Here is a 17,077-nt window from a genome sequence, read left to right as displayed (position 1 = left end):
TAAATAGAATATATGCATAACCATGAAGGATGTATGAATATGCAACAAGTGTATTGGTTTAAGGGTGATTCCTTTGTTCACAAGTTATGCTTTTTGTGACTTAGTGTCTGAGAGCATCCGGTCATCCGTAATTCTTTGCTTTTTATTGTCTTGTAATTGTCCTAACTCTAAACTTTATTACTCTAATTGTATTATTATTTTTATAACCATTTTATTATTATTAAACTTTTAAAATTTTAAAAGCCAAGCGATTGGCATTTTTCACAGTACTTAAAACAAAAAGTGGCCAAGCCTCAGGAGAGGAGGGCATCTGACTGCACTCTCTTATCTGGGGCAGCTGCTAGCTGAGTTGGATTTATTTTACATTTTCCATTCCAAGGGAGGCTCCTGCCTTCCCTAGCAGACACCTGTCTTTCAAACCAAGCCAGCACAGCAGCAGGGTGCAGCTGGAGAGCTGCACATGGATGAGGCTGCAGCCCAAGCCTTGTCTGCATCCCTCCTCCCACTGCAAGGGCTGGGTGTGGGGAGAGGGGCCAGAGTCTGCATGGGAATCTGAGCACACAGTGGTACCAGTCCCTGTGGTTAGCATGAACTGGGGAGGCTGAGCACTGGCTAGAATAAAAAATGACAGGCAGTCACTGCCAGCAGGATCTGGCTTTCCTTTTCAGGGTGACAGTGGTGTGTAAAGCTGGAGTGTATCTGTAAAACAGCACCACACGAGTTTTGGGGTTGGCAGTTTATTCCATTGGCTTGGGAACTGATGATTCCCTTCTGTGGTCTGACGTTCCTTCCTGGAGTGATGCTTGGTGGGATAGAAATGCAAGGCTTTGGTTTGTGGCAGCCATCTATATTTAATGATCTCTCAAGGCTTTGCTCTGAGCACAGGTGCCATGGGGTGGGTGCTGGAGTGTGGGAATCCACTTACCTTTGTCAAGCTTGTTCCTTTGGGCCCTGGCAGGTGGGATCCAGGGTGCTTTTGATATCTGCCAAGGCACCCAAAGGCACCTAGCTGAGCCAGAAGTGATCTCTTTACTTAGCAGCAGCAGCTTGTTGGGGTTCAGCCAAAATCAAAGTAATTTTTGTAGTGTTTAGGCGAGTCATATCTGAAGCATATCAGAGCCTCAGCTTACTTGGTACCTGGTTCAGAAACCTGGAAGTGCCACATACCTGAGTGACAGCAGAGTTTATCACCAGCACAAGCAAGTAACTTAAATAGTAAACATGGCACAGGGCTGTGAGGCATGTTGTGTGAGATTATAACCAAGACACTGCTTCTGACACCTACAATCATTAGTTACAATAACCAGAAGCAAATTATTTTATCAGGAAATTAATTTACTTTGGCAGCAACAAGCATGTTAGCTGAAGTGCTCATGCAGGTATACCTCTGCAGCAATCCCAGGATGTCAGGGCACTAAACATGCATGATTTGATGAGCAAATCTTGGTCACCTTTGTCTTTGAAAAGTGCCAGTTCCAGTACTTTAAAGCATATGTTTTGGGGCAATTTATTGGGTTATTTTTGGTTGTGTATGTGGTGTGAACTTGGCTCTTATTGTGGAGGTCAGATATCCCTCACCAGCATAAAGGTTATGTTGCACAGTGATGGTTATCTTTGATGATACAGCTCAAATGATCCTTGCAGAACACAGCAGAGTTTGTGGTTTGTTGCACACAGCTCCTATTTTTGCCCTCAAAAAGATTTGTTATCTTGTGTGTCAAACTAGGCACCCAAAATAAATGTCTGCTTCTTCTTCCTTCGTCTCCTGAGCTCCAGCATCTGTCAGATGCAGACTACACCACCCCCTCCTTCTCTGAGATGCTGAAGAAGATTCAGCTCAGCCCCGTTTCTTCAGCCCTCAGACTCTGTCGTGACAGGCAGTGTTAAAAAGCTCACGAGGAAATTAATAATTCTGCCTGTGAGCCAGGCATGAGCGGCATGCAGGAAATGAGGCATGAGACCACACGCTGAATGATGAGGAGAGAACAGGGCAGTGAAAAACTGCTGGGTTTGGGGAGCATCATCCATCTCATGCACTGGTGGAAGCTGGAATCCTTGCCTCGGACACCGAGCTTGGAAGCAAAACTACACTGCAGAGCATTTACAAAAGAGGGACAAATTAAGGACAAAGTATTGGGCCTGAATTTGGCATTTCCTGACTGGTGAGTGCTTGACTTTGCAGCTAATCTTTGCACACTGTTTTTGGCATGCAATTATGAGTAGATCTAATCAGTGTATGAGTAATCTAATCAGTGCCTGGAATAGCAGGTGGGTGCATGCAGAAGATCCTCGACACAGTAGGCTGAGAGTGCTGTAAGCAGCCTTTGTCCAGTCTGAAAGCTGGTTGAGAGAGGGTAGAATCATTTAGGTTGGAAAAAATCGTTGAACCTCATCACTTTAGATCATTGATCCTTCTGTTTCCAGCTGCTCTTATCTTAGCCAGGGTGTAAAAGTTCCTGTAAGGTGGAAGAGGGGTGGAACTGTCAGCACTGGAAGGAAACACCTCAGTAAGAGATGAGGGGGCATGTGCCTGTGCTTGATTTCATAAAAGCTTGAGATCAGATAATCCTCTTTCCTATATATAGCTCTGCCTGTTGTCTTGCTTTTTGTGGGCAAATGGAATTATAGACTGTAGAGCTTTTATATATATGTGTATATTTAAAATAATTTTGTTGAACTTTCTTCTCGGCAAACACATATTTATATAATTACACTGTAAGTCCAACAGCTCTGTGCTGCTGGAGCATTCTGATATCATTCTGATCTGCAAAGTGCCTGGGGTTTGGCAGTGTTTTTCTGCATCTTACTAAAGGATTTAAAGCAAGTGGAAAGGGAAATACAAGGCACATAGAAAGAAAATAGATTAAAGCCCTGTTGTTGTGCTGTGCTTGCAGCTGGGAAAGTGAACCTGCTTAACTAATAATGGTGGAGGCAGCTCAGGCAGCAGATCAAACCAGTGCTTCTGAGCAGCATGGGCATCTCTGGGCTCAAATCCCACTGAAACAGATTCTCTCTGTGTTGTGTCCTCAGGCACAGCTTCTGCTCTGTGACTGAATTAAGTCAGTGTTTTGAGTATTATAGGAGATTCAGGGTGAGGTGTCCATGGCCTGGTTGACTTTTCCAGGAGTGTAAGACTTACAAAAGTCAGACCTCCAACTGGACAAAAATCATATCTAATTCTCCCTATTTTTTTGTTTAACAATTCATTTTAGCAGCCTCCACTGGGAAAGGGACTCCATGCACTCGGTGATAGCTGTGTTGATAAGGGAGAACAGGGACCTGAGAGAGCCCTTCTTGGCTGCATTTTAAAATCAGACTTCTGGATTAGTCTCAGTGATTGAAGAGTAGAGCAGGACTGTGGTGCTGTGTCCCTGTGGAGTGCTGCTTTAGTGTGGTACATTAATGATGCCCCTCCAGTTGTTCCACATGGCCAGAGCTGTGTGCAGCTCTGTGTCACAGAGATGTGGCTTTCACCAGGACTTGGATGCTCTTAGGACAATTTGGAAGCACAAAGGCTATTTCTCTCCCTCTTACAGCAACTTCATGTAGCTATCAAAGTGGCCTAAATCTGCCTTTGGTAGAAACTCCAGGAGATTTCAGGAGCACAGAACTGCTAGCTCTGCTGTGAAAGCTCTGCACATGGGAGAAACCAGTGTGAAGTTTGATTATTTTGTCAATGAGAATCTCTTATAATTGTCTTTCCCTCCCTTCTAGTCTTGAGCTTACTTTTATCTTTCTAGCTTGGTGTTGCACAAGGCTTCCTTATTCCTGTAGGAAGGAACAACTGGGTAATTTAAATGGAACTCTAGTGAGGATTTTTTAATGTGAAAGTCAGCATTAATTAGTCAGGTCGGGTGTAATTAGCTTCCTCATCTGTCACTGCTTCTCTCCAACTTGCCAATGACTTTCTTCTAGATGTCCCTGGAAAAGAACTGTCTTGTGGGAGCTGCATGGGTGTTTTCCCTGGTTGAGGTGCAAGTGAATGACAATCCCTGTGGGGCTGTTGGGGCTTGAGCTGGATCTCACTTGCAAGAAGCCTGTTTGCTTTGGAAATAGCAGAGGGAAGCCCAAGAAATCTATATGCCTACCCAAACCAGCTGAATCAGTGCCTCTTCTCCAAAGAAACAGACCCAGGGCTCCAAGGAGTACTCTAATCCTCTGCCTCTTTCAACCTGGAGCAGGCTAAGCTTGTGCAGGAGCGAGGCAGAGCTTTAATGAAGGCTGCAGGATTAAGTTCTCTGTGTATATCCTGGAGCTGAAAAAGTAATTGGGCCATGATTCAGTGCTGAGAGTCTCTGGATAGCATGAGAAGTGATGAAGGGAAAACAGGCCAGCCCCCAAATAAAATTCAAGCAGAAAAAAAAATGCATTTCAATCCCCTTCTGGTTGATTTGAGGGTTTATCTCCCCTACCAATTCAATTTGTCATGTTTTGGGTTGGATAGGCTTTCATCCTGACCCAGGCAGGATCTGAGGAAGGTGGCAAAGCCAGATGAGCCCCAAGGGCAATGCTAAGTGTGCCATGTCTGGCTTTGGAGCTGAATCAGCTCTCCTGAAGGGGTTCAGAGCTGTGGGTGCAGGCATACGTGTCCCCTGTGTGCAGAGGGAGGCTGTCCCTGTGTGCTGGGCACAGTGCAGGTGCCACCCACCCTGCCCTTGCCTCTGCCCCTTGATCTTTCCCTGACTCAGTTCTCATGTGAGTGTATGCAGGGGCTTCTCCAGAAATTTCTGTGCTGGAATTCCAACCAGTGCTACAATTTAGTCTGCAGCTACACTGTTGGTCACCAGACATTATAGGTGCCCATGTGTTACAAATTGGGATTTGCAGTCCAGACCATGACAATTGATGGACAAGGCAGAGGGAGATGCCTTAGAACTGATCCCATCCTTGAGTTGAGCATTTAGCTCTTGGTTAAGAAAGAAGATGGTGTGATCCCTTTCCTGCTGCCTTATTATTATGTTGCTCTCTCTCATTTTCCTTTCTTGTCACATGCAGGCTCTTCTGCCTCAGGATAAGAATCTTTTCCCTCCTTCTCCTCAGTAACTCAATAAAATGGGAAATTATCGTGGCTCTTTACCTCTCTTTCTGAAGAGAGAATGCACATACTTTTTCAGATCTCACAGTAACTCTAATCTGTTGAAGGAGAGCCCAGGCCAGTGGGAGAAAAATCAGGGGTGGAGGGGAGGTGACTGCAGGTACACACCAACCTGCCTAAGTGTGATGAGTGAGGTTTACTCCTGAGTTCCTGCAGCATCAATCTACACTAATGTGAGCTGGGGCTGTAGCTTGGCTGTCCCTTAGAGGCCGAAGGGTGACAGTCCCTGGCAGCTGAGTGATGGACAGGGGTCACAACCAGCCAAGGGGGTGCTGAGGATGCCTGGCAAAGGTGAGCACTGTGGAGTGACATGAGCTGGGGCTGACAAGGTGCTGAGTTTGGGGGGGCTGGTATGCCAGCAGGATTTGGACACATATTTTGTCATCTTGGGATGGGATTATAAAAGCCAGGGACCTCATAAAACAGGAGAGCTGGACTGGACAGAACACACATACAACCAATATGATCAATGCAACGTTCTCCGTTTATTCCAGGGAAGATGGCATTTTTTATACACTTCTATATAATTTACACTTTATAAAGGCACTCTCATTAGCAAGCTAACATTGTTTGTCTTAAGGTGGCCTAAACCTCACACTATAAACCTGTACTACTTCACACCCAGCAGCCCAGTGCTCCCCATCATACCTTAATACAATTTCTAACTGTGCCACAAACTCTGAATTTCTAACTGTGCCACAAACTCTGAATTTCTAACTGTGCCACAAACTCTGAATTTCTAACTGTGCCACAAACTCTTAATTTCTAACTGCGTCACAAACTCTTAATTTCTAACTGTCCCATTGTTTTTCCTCTTGGTTCAAGTCCATGCAGCCCCTAGGCCTTCTGAGAACATAGAGTTAAGAGGTACAGGTCAATTTATCTTCTTGATGATATAAGGCCTGATAAAATAGAAGCACTGGTTAGGAGCAAAGCTCGTAAGTTTTTTCTGGCCTGTGTGTAAATTGTTTTCTACTCCCAGGGTCAGATAACAAATGGAACCTCTTGGTTCATTCATTCAGTGACAGGAGCTACTGGCTTTGGTGCCTGGACCAGAAAAGGGAGTGACACTTGCAGGGTCAGGGCTTTGCTCTGAGAGACCACCACTAGTGGATCCCTGGCTTGGGAGGCCACTATGAGACACCAGGGTAAGTCTGGGAACCTGGGAAGCTCCAGCTAAGGAGAACACCTACCAGGGATTATCCTTTTCTTTCCTGGCAAAGCCTGGGCCGATCAGGAAGGGTTTTCTCCTTCATTTCATAAAAGCAGGAACTGCTTCTTCTTCATGATTGTTCTGTAGGAATGGGGAAAATGCACTCCACTAGCAATATTCTGCAGGAGTGGAAGGAAGGCAGGTTGTTCATCCCTTTCCCTTCCCATCCTGTCAGTGGACATCCCATCAGGAGCTAGAGCACGGTCACAGTGAGTTCCCAGAGGGGTTGATGTGTGCAGGGTGTGGGTGTGTGAGCTTCTGGCTCGGTGTGCACACACATGCACACTCCCTGAGAAAGATGAATACTGCTATAAATAGCTGGGGAAATCTATTGTCAGTTCGAAGGAGAGGAAGATAATGCTCCCCTGCATTTTGTATCTGGTAGCATGAGCCATCCCTGGATGTGAGAGCCAGGTTAGCTAATTTAGTGCTCATGCTGCTGCAGTGTGAGCAGCATGCTGTGAATCCCTGCAGCCTCCTTGCCTGGTGCTCCTGGGGCCATGCAGAGCCTTCCTCTGCCACAGCACTGGGCTCTGGGACTGCCACTTGCACTTCTCCCTCTCTGGTTCCTCTGCCAGGCAGTGTGGGTATGACAAGGCTGTTGTTTCAGTGGCTGTAGCAGATCTGTGGGGTTAGGAAGGAGTGATGCTTTCCTCCTGAGGGAACTGCAGTGTGCCTCTGTTGCTGCGAGTCTGTGGATTCACGGCCGTGCCTGTGACACCACTGCTGGGTCTTGCTGACTGCTCTTCTCTATGTGTGTGCAGGTGCTGGACATGGACACAGAGGATGACCCATTGTTACAGGATGCCTGGCTGGAGGAGGAAGATGAAGAAGTAGCCTTCAGCTCCTGGAAGAGGCGAGAGGGTGCTCTGTTGTGTGGGAAAAGCCCGTGCAGAGTCAGGCCCCTGTGTGTCACACTGCCCATGTCTGGTTTCTGGAACATTGTTGGCTGGGTGTTTACCAACCCGTACTGTGCTGGCTTCATACTTTTCCTGGGCTGTGCCATCCCCGCCGTGCTTGCTGTTGTCATGTTCCTCCACTACCCCGCCCTGGATATCGACATCTCCTACAACGCCTTCGAGATCCGCAACCACGAGTCCTCGCAGCGCTTCGACGCCCTCGCCTTGGCCCTCAAATCCCAGTTTGGGTCGTGGGGGAGGAACCGCCGGGACCTGGCTGACTTCACCTCGGAGGCCCTGCAGAGGCTCATCTTCAAGCAGCTGCAGCAGCTTCACCTCAACGCCTCCCACCTGGGGGTCGGTGCACGGGTGAAGCGCAGCCCCGCGGAGGGCAGGGTGAGCTCCCCGCAGCCCCGGGCCCGCCTGGGTGCAGCAAACCAGACATCCCGAGTCGGGAGGGGAGCCCCACGCTGGGACTACTCCAGCGCTTTCGTCAGTGCTAACACGCAGACTCACGCGCACTGGCGCATTGAGCTCGTTTTTCTGGCTCGGGGGGACTCTGAGAACAACATCTTCACCACCGAGCGCCTGGTCACCATCCACGAGGTTGAGCGCAAGATCATGGACCACCCTCGCTTCAGGGAGTTCTGCTGGAAGCCCCATGAGGTCTTGAAGGACCTGCCCCTGGGTTCTTACTCCTACTGCTCCCCTCCCAGCTCCCTCATGACCTACTTCTTCCCCACTGAGAGAGGAGGGAAGATTTACTATGATGGCATGGGACAAGACCTTGCTGACATCCAAGGTGAGCTGAGGGCCGTGGGCAAGGGCTGGCATGCTCAAGGAATGCCTCTCCTCAGGTTCAGGCAGTCAGGGGGGTGCAGCTAAAAGGAGTGACTGCCTTGTATGGAGAGGAAGATGCTGCTGGGCTGTGCCTTGAGGAATTGTCTTTTCTGCCCCAGGGCCCCTTTTCTAACCCTGCAACTCAGGGTCACACAGACCCCCACAGACAAGTGAGAGGGGGTGTCCTGCATGGCACAGATGTTTTCTGCTGACCCTTGTCCCCTGGAGGGTGGTTCACTAGAGCAATGCCAGGGGCTTGAAAAGACAAATAGGGATGAGCTTCCCTGCACTACAGAGCAGATTAAAGAGGTCCGTGGGCTGCTCTGGCAGCGTGTGAGTCACCAGCTGGAAAGATTGCTATAAGGAGAGGAGGAAAAAGGCCCTGCCTCCTCCTCCCAGCTCTGTACCCTGTACTGTGCACCTCTAGTAGAACAGAGGCTCTGGGTGGTGACAAAGAGGTGACTCATGAGGAATGTGTGGGTGTGATGTGGCTGTGGGAGGTACCCCCCATCTGTCTCCCAAGCCAGGCTGCAGAGGGTACCTGTCCGGGAGCCATGCAGGGAATAAACAAAGGATTAAGTCCATCTGCTCCAATAACAGTTCTGCTACCAAAACAGGAAAGAGTATAGTTTCTGGTCTTTCTGGTACGAACTCTAGGGAACTGGATTTTGGAATAGATAGGCAGCGTCTCTTAGTCAGAACTAGCTGAGTGCCTCCATCTCTGCATCCCTCACACAATCAGGTGGCAGAAGTACCAGGTCACAGCAGAGCCAGGATTCCTCTTCCATGGGCATGGTTTAGTTCTTGTGCTTCCAAGTGTAATGGAGAAAATATTGTTCCAGAGTAAGAGAAGGAAGAGCGTCCAGCAGTGGGAGCATTGCTCAGGATGTTGCTGGCTGGGTGTCCTGGTTTGAAAAGCAAAACCAGTGAGAGGCTCTAAGTCAGAAATACAATTTATTAGGAAAAAGGGAACAAAGAACGAAATACATACAAATAGCACAAAAGAAGAACCACTGACAGAGTTAGAGATATAACCTGACACTTGCTAGCTAGGGCGGTGGTGGCAGATATGGGTCTGTCCAAGCAGTGGTCCTGTAGACTGATGTAGTTTCCCTCTGGAGGTCCAGTGTAGAAAAGGTCTCAGCTGTTCCTCTTGGAAACGGGGATTTAATTGCTGTTTGTACAACCCTGCTTATATTCTTGATGGCATCGTTTGGCTCCTCCCTCTGGGCGGAGCATCTCACAACAGAGTGCTGTGATCTTATCAGCCATGTGGCTAATAGAACAGGTCCTTCTGGAGGGACTTATCTCTGAATCATGAGATAAGGAAAGAAAGGGATTGCAGCTCGAGGTGGTAATGGAATACAGCCCAATATTATAACCTAGGACACTGGGGATGCTGTGGTTCAGGTCAGTCAGGTGGAAGATGTGTCCCTGATGAGGAAATGCATGGGGGCAGCAACACAAGCAGTCACAGAAGAGAAGTGGGATGTGAGTCTTTGCAATCCAGGTTTCCCTGGCCCTCCTTGCTCTCTGGAAGGCAGCAGCAGTCAGCATTGCTCTGATGAAGGCCAGGATGATTCCCAGTTTCCCCATGGCTGACTAGATCCTGTGCCCTTGCCAAGACAATCAAGCAGGACCTAACGAGAGTGGCACTGCTTTCTCCTGCAGGGTCCCTGGAGCTGGCCATGACCCACCCCGAGTTCTACTGGTACGTAGATGAGGGTTTGTCTGCTGAGAACATGAAGAGCTCCCTGCTGCGGAGTGAGATCCTCTTCGGGGCACCCCTGCCCAACTACTACTCGGTGGAGGATCGCTGGGAGGAGCAGCGCCACAAGTTCCAGAACTTCGTCATCACCTACGTGGCCATGCTGGCCAAGCAGTCCACAAGGTGAGGGTGTGTGCAGGGAGTGCATAAGAGCAGGGAAGGGTGACAGAGCTCAGCCCTGGTTCGGGGCTCTGTGTGGTGGAAAAGTCTCTCCTCCCACCCGTGCTTCCAAAGAAAGGCTCAGCAGTCTCTGTTGTTTGGTCTCAAGGCAGTTTATTGCAAGTTATCTCAAAGATTTTCTTCTGGGGCTGCTGTGGTTTGCTCACAGCTCAGGCAGAGGCACACACACACCCTGACATCCTCTCTGACCCTGACTGCTTCTTCTCTCCCCGCCAGGGCTGCTGCTGTCTTTTATATGGTACATTACGTGTTACATGGTTACAGTTTTCCCCAATGCCTATTACCTATATTAAATGGTGTCTTTCTACTCTAAACCAATCTGTGAGTGCCAACATCACCAAGAACATGGAGGTAAGGAAGAAGAAAGAGAGAGGACAGGACTGGCCAAAATCCCTCCATCTTAAAACCTCTGACCCCCATTACAAAACTAAAACCCCCTGTACAGGACTTAAAACTCCCCTGTACAGCACTCAAAAATTCTTCCCTTTACTTTGTAACTACTTCTACTATAATATCTAAAGTTTTGTGACTTCTTGTTCTTCCTGCAAGGTTGGTAAATCATTCCATGGCTCAAACCCAAAATCACAGCTGTTTCCAGCTGCCTGCCAGGGTCTCAAATGCTTCTGACCTGGGCCTGGAACCTCCAAAAATGTCTGAGGGACATTTTGAGTTCTGACAGAAGGGCTCAGGGCTTTCAGGGCAAAAGCTCTGCCTTAAAGTTCACACCAGGGCAGAAGTGCCTGTTCTACTCTGACAGCCACGTTCCATTTGGTTTCACTGGGAAGGCAGCAGGCACAGAAGGCTTGACATGCTAGCTTGGGCTGCTGGTCAGGCTTGAGCAGTGGCCAGGGCATAATGTTCCAGATGAAAAAGCATCTTCACTGAAACTGGGCTCAGCTGTGAATGATGGTGGGGAGTATATAGCAGAAAACTACTCACATTCTCCCCTTTACTGCCACTTCCACATGCCAGAGACACCAACAGAGACAATGAAAAGTGGACAAAGTTTGAATCTTCTGCCTGTCTTTCCACTGAGCTCTTGTCTGGCATAGGATCTTTTTGCTTCTGTCTTTCAAATCCAGTTCCACTAGCTCAAACAGAACTGCCTTCCTGCTCTGAATTTGGCCACTACTGGTCTGATGCAGGGGAATGAGTCTTTACTCAAGGCTGCTCAACCTGTGGATCCAATTCTGCTTTTTGTACAGAGAGGTGGGGAAGGGAGTTTCAGGGCAGGATAAGTTTCAGGAAGTGCAGGCTTTTTTCACTAACAGGTCTGTGTGACTTGTTTGAACAGAGCTTTGCTCAGTGCTTGTGTGAGAGAGAGATGATAAAATAGATCTAAGAGAGCATCCCAGTACTCAGGCAGACAGAAGGCTGTGCTTCCCAGTCCCTGTACCTTCTTAGACTCTAGCTTTCTACTGCCCTGAGTCTTAGTACTCCCCAGAAGGAAGGATGCTGACCTTCAAAAGCGGGTTGGAATGCAGGCAGCCACGGAGAATTCTCAGCAATGGGCTGGGAAAGCAGATTGTGATTCTGACAAGCCAAAAGGGAATTGAGGCCAAGGCTCAGTTCCAAAGCTCAGATCCCTGATAGCCTCCTATGGTGCAGCATTTTTGTAGTTCTGGTTAAATTATGTTGGATTATTTTTTGCTCTGAGCCTGCTTCCAGAGGCAGAACCTGGTAAATCATATAGTTTCTGATTAAGCTCTCCCTCTGCCTGCATCCACAGTGCTAATATAATAAGCAATGATTAGTATTCGAGATGGAATTGGCTTTGAAGGCTCCAGGAACTGTCTATTAGTGCCTAAGACCCACCATGCAGTGAAGGAATTTAAAAAATATTAGACATGCTCTTTATTTTTCTCCTTCCCTGTGTGAATCTCACCTCCAGCAACAGCTTTGTTCAACCTGTTCTCACCACTCTGTTTCCTCAGAGAACTGCCAGGTTATTAGAGCATTGACCTCCTTTGGCTGTGGAGGAGATATTGTGCTTTAAACCACCTGGTTCTGCTCCTTTTGTGCTCAACTATTCCTCTTCTTTCATATCTCCCCACCCTAGCAAAGTCCAGGTGCTGTATGGAGGGACAGATTTGTTTGACTATGAAGTGAGGAGGACTTTCAACAATGACATGTTGCTGGCCTTCATCAGCAGTAGCTGCATAGCTGTCTTGGTCTACATCCTCACCTCCTGCTCAGGTATGCTGGAGTCACAGCTACCCTGTTGTGACACAAATCCAGATGTGCCCTGTTCTAACATAAATCCAGATGTGCCCTGTTCTAACAAACACAAATCCAAATGAGCCCTGTCTCTCTGTGTCAAGGCTAAGGAGACACTCTGATGCCCTGGCACCAGTGGGGCTGTGTGGCACAGCAGCATGCAGAAGGGCAAGCCAGTCTGATTCTCCAGAGCAGAGATTTATGGGCAGGGTGAGGGAAAGACTCACAGGAGGTCAGGAATAAGATGCAAATGCCCATCTTGGTAACACTGGCATAAATTTGATGTAATTTTTTTTCATGAGCCTCATGGGAATGAGTCTGCAAGCAGTATTCCTGCAGCCCTGAACTGTTCTCTGTCACCAACACACTCATGGGATCCACTATCCCAACAGAGCAGGTGGGAGGTGTCTGTTCTGCTGGGGGTGGCCAGAAATACTATTTTTACATGTTTCTTTTCTGCTGCAGTGTTTCTGTCATTCTTTGGCATTGCCAGCATTGGACTAAGCTGCCTGGTGGCTCTGTTCCTGTACCATGTCGTGTTTGGGATCCAGTACCTGGGTATACTCAATGGTGTGGCTGCCTTTGTCATCGTGGGGATTGGTAAGCTCATCTTTACTCCAAGCCTGTGCTTTACCTGTGCTGCCTTGCCCTGCCTTCTGTCTGCAGGAGGTGGAAAATGCAGATTGAATTCTCAGGCCCTTTTCCATTACCTAGCAGTTTAATATTTGCAGGTCAAATGTCAAGGGGGCAATCAGATTTTTAGCAGGTGTCACTTCTGTGAGCAGAGTATCAATATCACTTCTTTTCTTTTTATTTATATTTTCTTTTTCTTTTTATTTTCTTTTTATCAATATCTCTGCTTGTCTTTGTCCAGGAGTTGATGATGTCTTTGTTTTCATCAACACCTACCGCCAAGCCACCCACCTCAAGGACCTGCGACTGCGCATGATCCACACGATCCAGACAGCAGGGAAAGCCACCTTCTTCACCTCCCTGACCACAGCTGCAGCCTATGCTGCCAACATCTTCTCTCAGGTACCCTGGACCTTTGCAATTTGGGGTTTCCATTTCTGCCAACGGGCCTAATAGATCAGGAACCTGCCAACACCATCTGTCCTCTCAGTGGGCTGCCAGATCTGCTCCTTACAGGGCTGTCTCTTTCTTCTGTAAGGTGGTGGGTTATCCAAGGGAATACTTCTGTGCTGTCACAGTACAGCTGGGCTGTAGCTGGGCAAGGTAAATCTGGCCATAACAGAAATCCAGTTCTGTTAGCCTGGTTCATTCTAGAAAATAAGTAAAACAAGTCCCTGAGAGAGCAATCATTGGTTAGATTTGAACTCAATCATGTTCCTTCTAGACTGCAGACATACCACTGGTCAAGGAGCTGGGGTGGTGTTAAGACCCAAACCAATCAGTTGTCTAACCCCAGATGTTTTAAACCCCCTATATAAGGAGGCTTCCATTATCAACCATTGCTGTTGTCACATGGATCTCTGAGGGTTTGTGTTGCCTCCGTCTCCAACCAACAACCCCACTGTGCCACTGATCAAACAGACTCTGTTTCAGTGCTTTACCGAAAAGATTTGCTGATTTTTGTGACTGAAGTCAGCATGTACTATTCTCAGGTTCCTCCAGACATCTCTTCCTTGCCTGCTATCTCTTCAGCAATCCTGCCTCAGTCGATTCCTGTTGCTGGTGGTGGAGACAGGAATGTGACATACACACACACCAGAGTTCGTGTGGCGACAGTCAACCTCTGTTGAAGCACATTCTCTTTTATAGGGGCCTTGAATTTCCTGTGCTTTGAGAGAGGGTTGGACAAAGGTCTTAACTCTGCCCAGCTAACTGGCCAATGATACAGGGATTGGATGGGGTCCACTTGTTTGAACTTAAATTTAGCCTGTCAGTATTGTATCCAGAGGCTCGTTTGCTTCAATTCTCTAACAAGCTAAGCTGGTCAAGTAAGTGTCTGTCATGGCCAAATTATTTGTGCAGCTATAGACCAGCTATAGCCTTCACAGATCCCAATCCCATGTTGTCTCTCTTCATGTAGATCCCAGCTGTGCATGACTTTGGACTCTTCATGTCGCTGATTGTGTCCTGCTGCTGGGTAGCTGTGCTCTTCACCATGCCAGCTGCTCTTGGAATATGGACCCTTTATGTGTCCCCATTAGAGAGCTCCTGCCAAGCCAGGTGAGCCCTGCAGCCTGTGGGTGGGAAGTTGTGGAATTTGCAGTCAAGGAGGTTTGCAAATTCCTTCCCTTTTGTCTCAGTTTATCCTCATTCCCCTTAAGGAGTTTGACTTTGGCTCTGAGAGAAGGGAAATTTTAAGTTCTGCCATTCCAGATTCAAGCAAAATGGAAGGGTCAAGTCCCAGTCTCATTCTCTCTCAGTCAATCCTCTTGGTTGAATCCCATGGAGTATTGGACAATTTGTTTCCTCAGAGCACTTAATGCACAGCTAAACCTTCAAGCAGTGGAGATGCAAGCCCTGCAAGGCAGACAGATCCCCACTGCTCCTGCCTGTGAGCACAAGCAGGACGTGGAGATTTGTGTTTGAAAGTCAGCACATTTCCTTTTCCCCTGCTCCTTAGCACTGCAGGTGACCTGGAATGATTTTATTCATTAGCAGGAAGATGAACTGCTGAAACTCCTATCACTCAGCACCCAGTGTCCACAGCTCAGCCCTGCTCTATGTGTTCAGCCCAGCCCTTACCCTCTCAGCACTTAGCAATGGAATTTGCTGCTGGTGATAGTAAATGGTTTTTAAATCATGAGGATTTATGGTTAAAAGGAAAATTAAACATAGTAGGCCCTGAAAAAATAAATACCCTAGGTACATGAAGGCCTTGTACCTTGCTAGAACTGCACCTGTGTAGCTAGTACATGATAAATGATGTAATTGTTAGATGTGATGATTGTTTAGTAATTAAATATAATTACTGTTTAATCGTAAGAATAATCATGAGAAACTGTGGTCAGGGACCTAAGAAAGATCACGAGAAACTCATGGTTGAATAAAGTCAATGTATACAATAGAACAGTATAAATTTAATAATTAATATGTAAGTTATATAAGGATAGAATATAAAATACGTTCAGCTCAAAAGCCATATTGGAGTCAGGTTTGGGTCTGTACCCCTGATTCCCAGAGCTCTCAATAAAAGCACCTGCAGATAATCATATCCTGTTTATGTGTGTTCCTGAACGCTGACACTGGCAGTTCCTGTTGTCTTTCCAAGCAATTGGAGCAGGTTGTTCCTGTGCTCCTTGCCACTGAAGGAGCCCACTGGTGACTCTTCACAGGGTATGTGGCTTAAAACTCTTGCCTTTGTCTCCTTTCCTGCTTCAACCCAGCTGCAGTCAGAAGTGCACCAAAAAGAGTGCCTTGCACCTGGCTGAAGATCTCTTCATTGCCTCAGCAGCCACCTCCAGAGCAGGCAGAGAGACCCTTTCCTACCTTGATGATGACATCCCACTGCTCAGCGTGGAGGAGGAGCCTGGTATGTGTCTGCTGTTTGGTGCCTTTAGGGATATCACACTGCCCACTTCATCCTCCCTACCCCTGACACTGGTCCTTGCCTCTGTTCCCTGAATTGGAAGCTGGAGATGGTGTCATCATGGGAAGTTATAGGAGTCAGGACTCAATATTCTTTGTAAGTTTGCTTTGAGATCTTCAGTGGGTGTGAATGCATGCTTTAACTAGTTTGTTAATTCTCTTGGGTGCACTGTGGTCTGCTTTCTGTCTGGACTCAGTGATTGTGACATGGAAGTAGCCATGAAACATCTAATCCATACCACCAGGACAGCTCACCATGGAGTAAAGTTTTCCCCTCTTCCCTGCCATGTGGAGCACTGTATTTGGGAAGCAGGAGAAAGAACACTGTTGTTCTCCAGCATCAGCCCCCTAGAGCAGTTCCTTCATCATGGTATGAAGAGAGCAGTGACTTGCCTGAGCTCACATAAGCAATCTAGAAAAAAAAAAAAAAAACAGAAATTCCCTATCTGTTGTTAGCAGGAGATAATCCTTCCAGTCCTGATTCCAAGAAAAAGATGCTTACAGGGTCGTGCTCTCTTGTACTTTGCTTTTAAAACTTGCTGGAATCTCTTTTAAACCACCCAACAGCAGTGGTCAGGGCAGTGAGTAACTTTCAGGCCCACAGACAAGCTGGAACTGGAGAAAACTGAATCAATTCCATGGCATGTGCAGAGCCCTTGCTGCAGAGTAGGCTCTGAGATGCCTTTGACAGGCAGGCAGAGAAGCTCTGGCTCTGTGCTGCGAGAATTCTCCTTAGCATGCCAGAGCCACATGCAATGGTGATGTATGGAAATAATCCCTCTCTTCCCTGCAAACAGCAGAATGTTTTCCTCAGGGCCCCTGGGCATGAGGGAGCTGTGAGGAAGCAAAGCAGCTTGTTCCAGTGGCTGCCCAAGCGTGGTTTGTAGGTTGGCTGCACAGTGTGCCAGGCATGCTTCGTCCCTCTGCAGCAAGTGCCCACTTCTCACACATAGAGAAGGGGGCATTTCCCTTGGCATCCCTGATCTGGAGATAAGAGAATCAAGGAGGAGTCAGGAAGAGGTCAGCTGTGTATAATTAGCAGTAAGACATATTTCGTGGGGACAAATTCTGCTTGGCCCAAAAGCATGCAGTGTCCCTGTGACCTTATGGACAGTGTTTGTGGGGTTTGCTAGAGCAAGGAATAGCCTGAAGCATAGATTTGGAGTGAGCTATGGATTTACATGTATAGCTGTTGCATGGCAGTGACTTGACAAAGATGCTTCTTAAAACATGCTGGAGTTAAAACTTAAACTTAAAACTGCCTCTGCTGGGGTCTTACTCCATCTCCTTATCTTGAGTGAGTTGTA

The 17,077-nt window shown here is 47.6% G+C and overlaps 1 protein-coding gene across 6 annotated transcripts in view; it reads left to right on the top strand.

Moving 5' to 3' along the window:
* DISP3 (dispatched RND transporter family member 3) overlaps window positions 1-17,077 on the top strand; it is a 43,458-nt gene that overhangs the window by 12,169 nt on the left and 14,212 nt on the right. For 3 of the 6 annotated variants that reach the window (XM_077788171.1, XM_077788170.1, XM_077788167.1), the window contains exons 1-8: window positions 130-2,162; window positions 7,073-8,009; window positions 9,719-9,938; window positions 12,055-12,191; window positions 12,678-12,812; window positions 13,087-13,247; window positions 14,266-14,405; window positions 15,569-15,714. In XM_077788171.1, coding sequence (XP_077644297.1) covers window positions 7,082-8,009; window positions 9,719-9,938; window positions 12,055-12,191; window positions 12,678-12,812; window positions 13,087-13,247; window positions 14,266-14,405; window positions 15,569-15,714 — 1,867 coding nt within the window. In that variant the 5' untranslated portion in view covers window positions 130-2,162; window positions 7,073-7,081. Of the gene's footprint in view, window positions 1-129; window positions 2,163-7,060; window positions 8,010-9,718; window positions 9,939-12,054; window positions 12,192-12,677; window positions 12,813-13,086; window positions 13,248-14,265; window positions 14,406-15,568; window positions 15,715-17,077 lie in introns of those variants that run through there. The other 3 variants (XM_077788168.1, XM_077788169.1, XM_077788166.1) reach the window with 2 other exon arrangements.

Source organism: Lonchura striata, chromosome 24 (genome assembly GCF_046129695.1).
Source record: "Lonchura striata isolate bLonStr1 chromosome 24, bLonStr1.mat, whole genome shotgun sequence".
NCBI classification, from domain to species: Eukaryota; Metazoa; Chordata; class Aves; order Passeriformes; family Estrildidae; genus Lonchura; species Lonchura striata.
The sequence above is the reverse complement of the archived record's forward strand: the minus strand, read 5'-3'. Positions and strand labels throughout refer to the sequence as shown.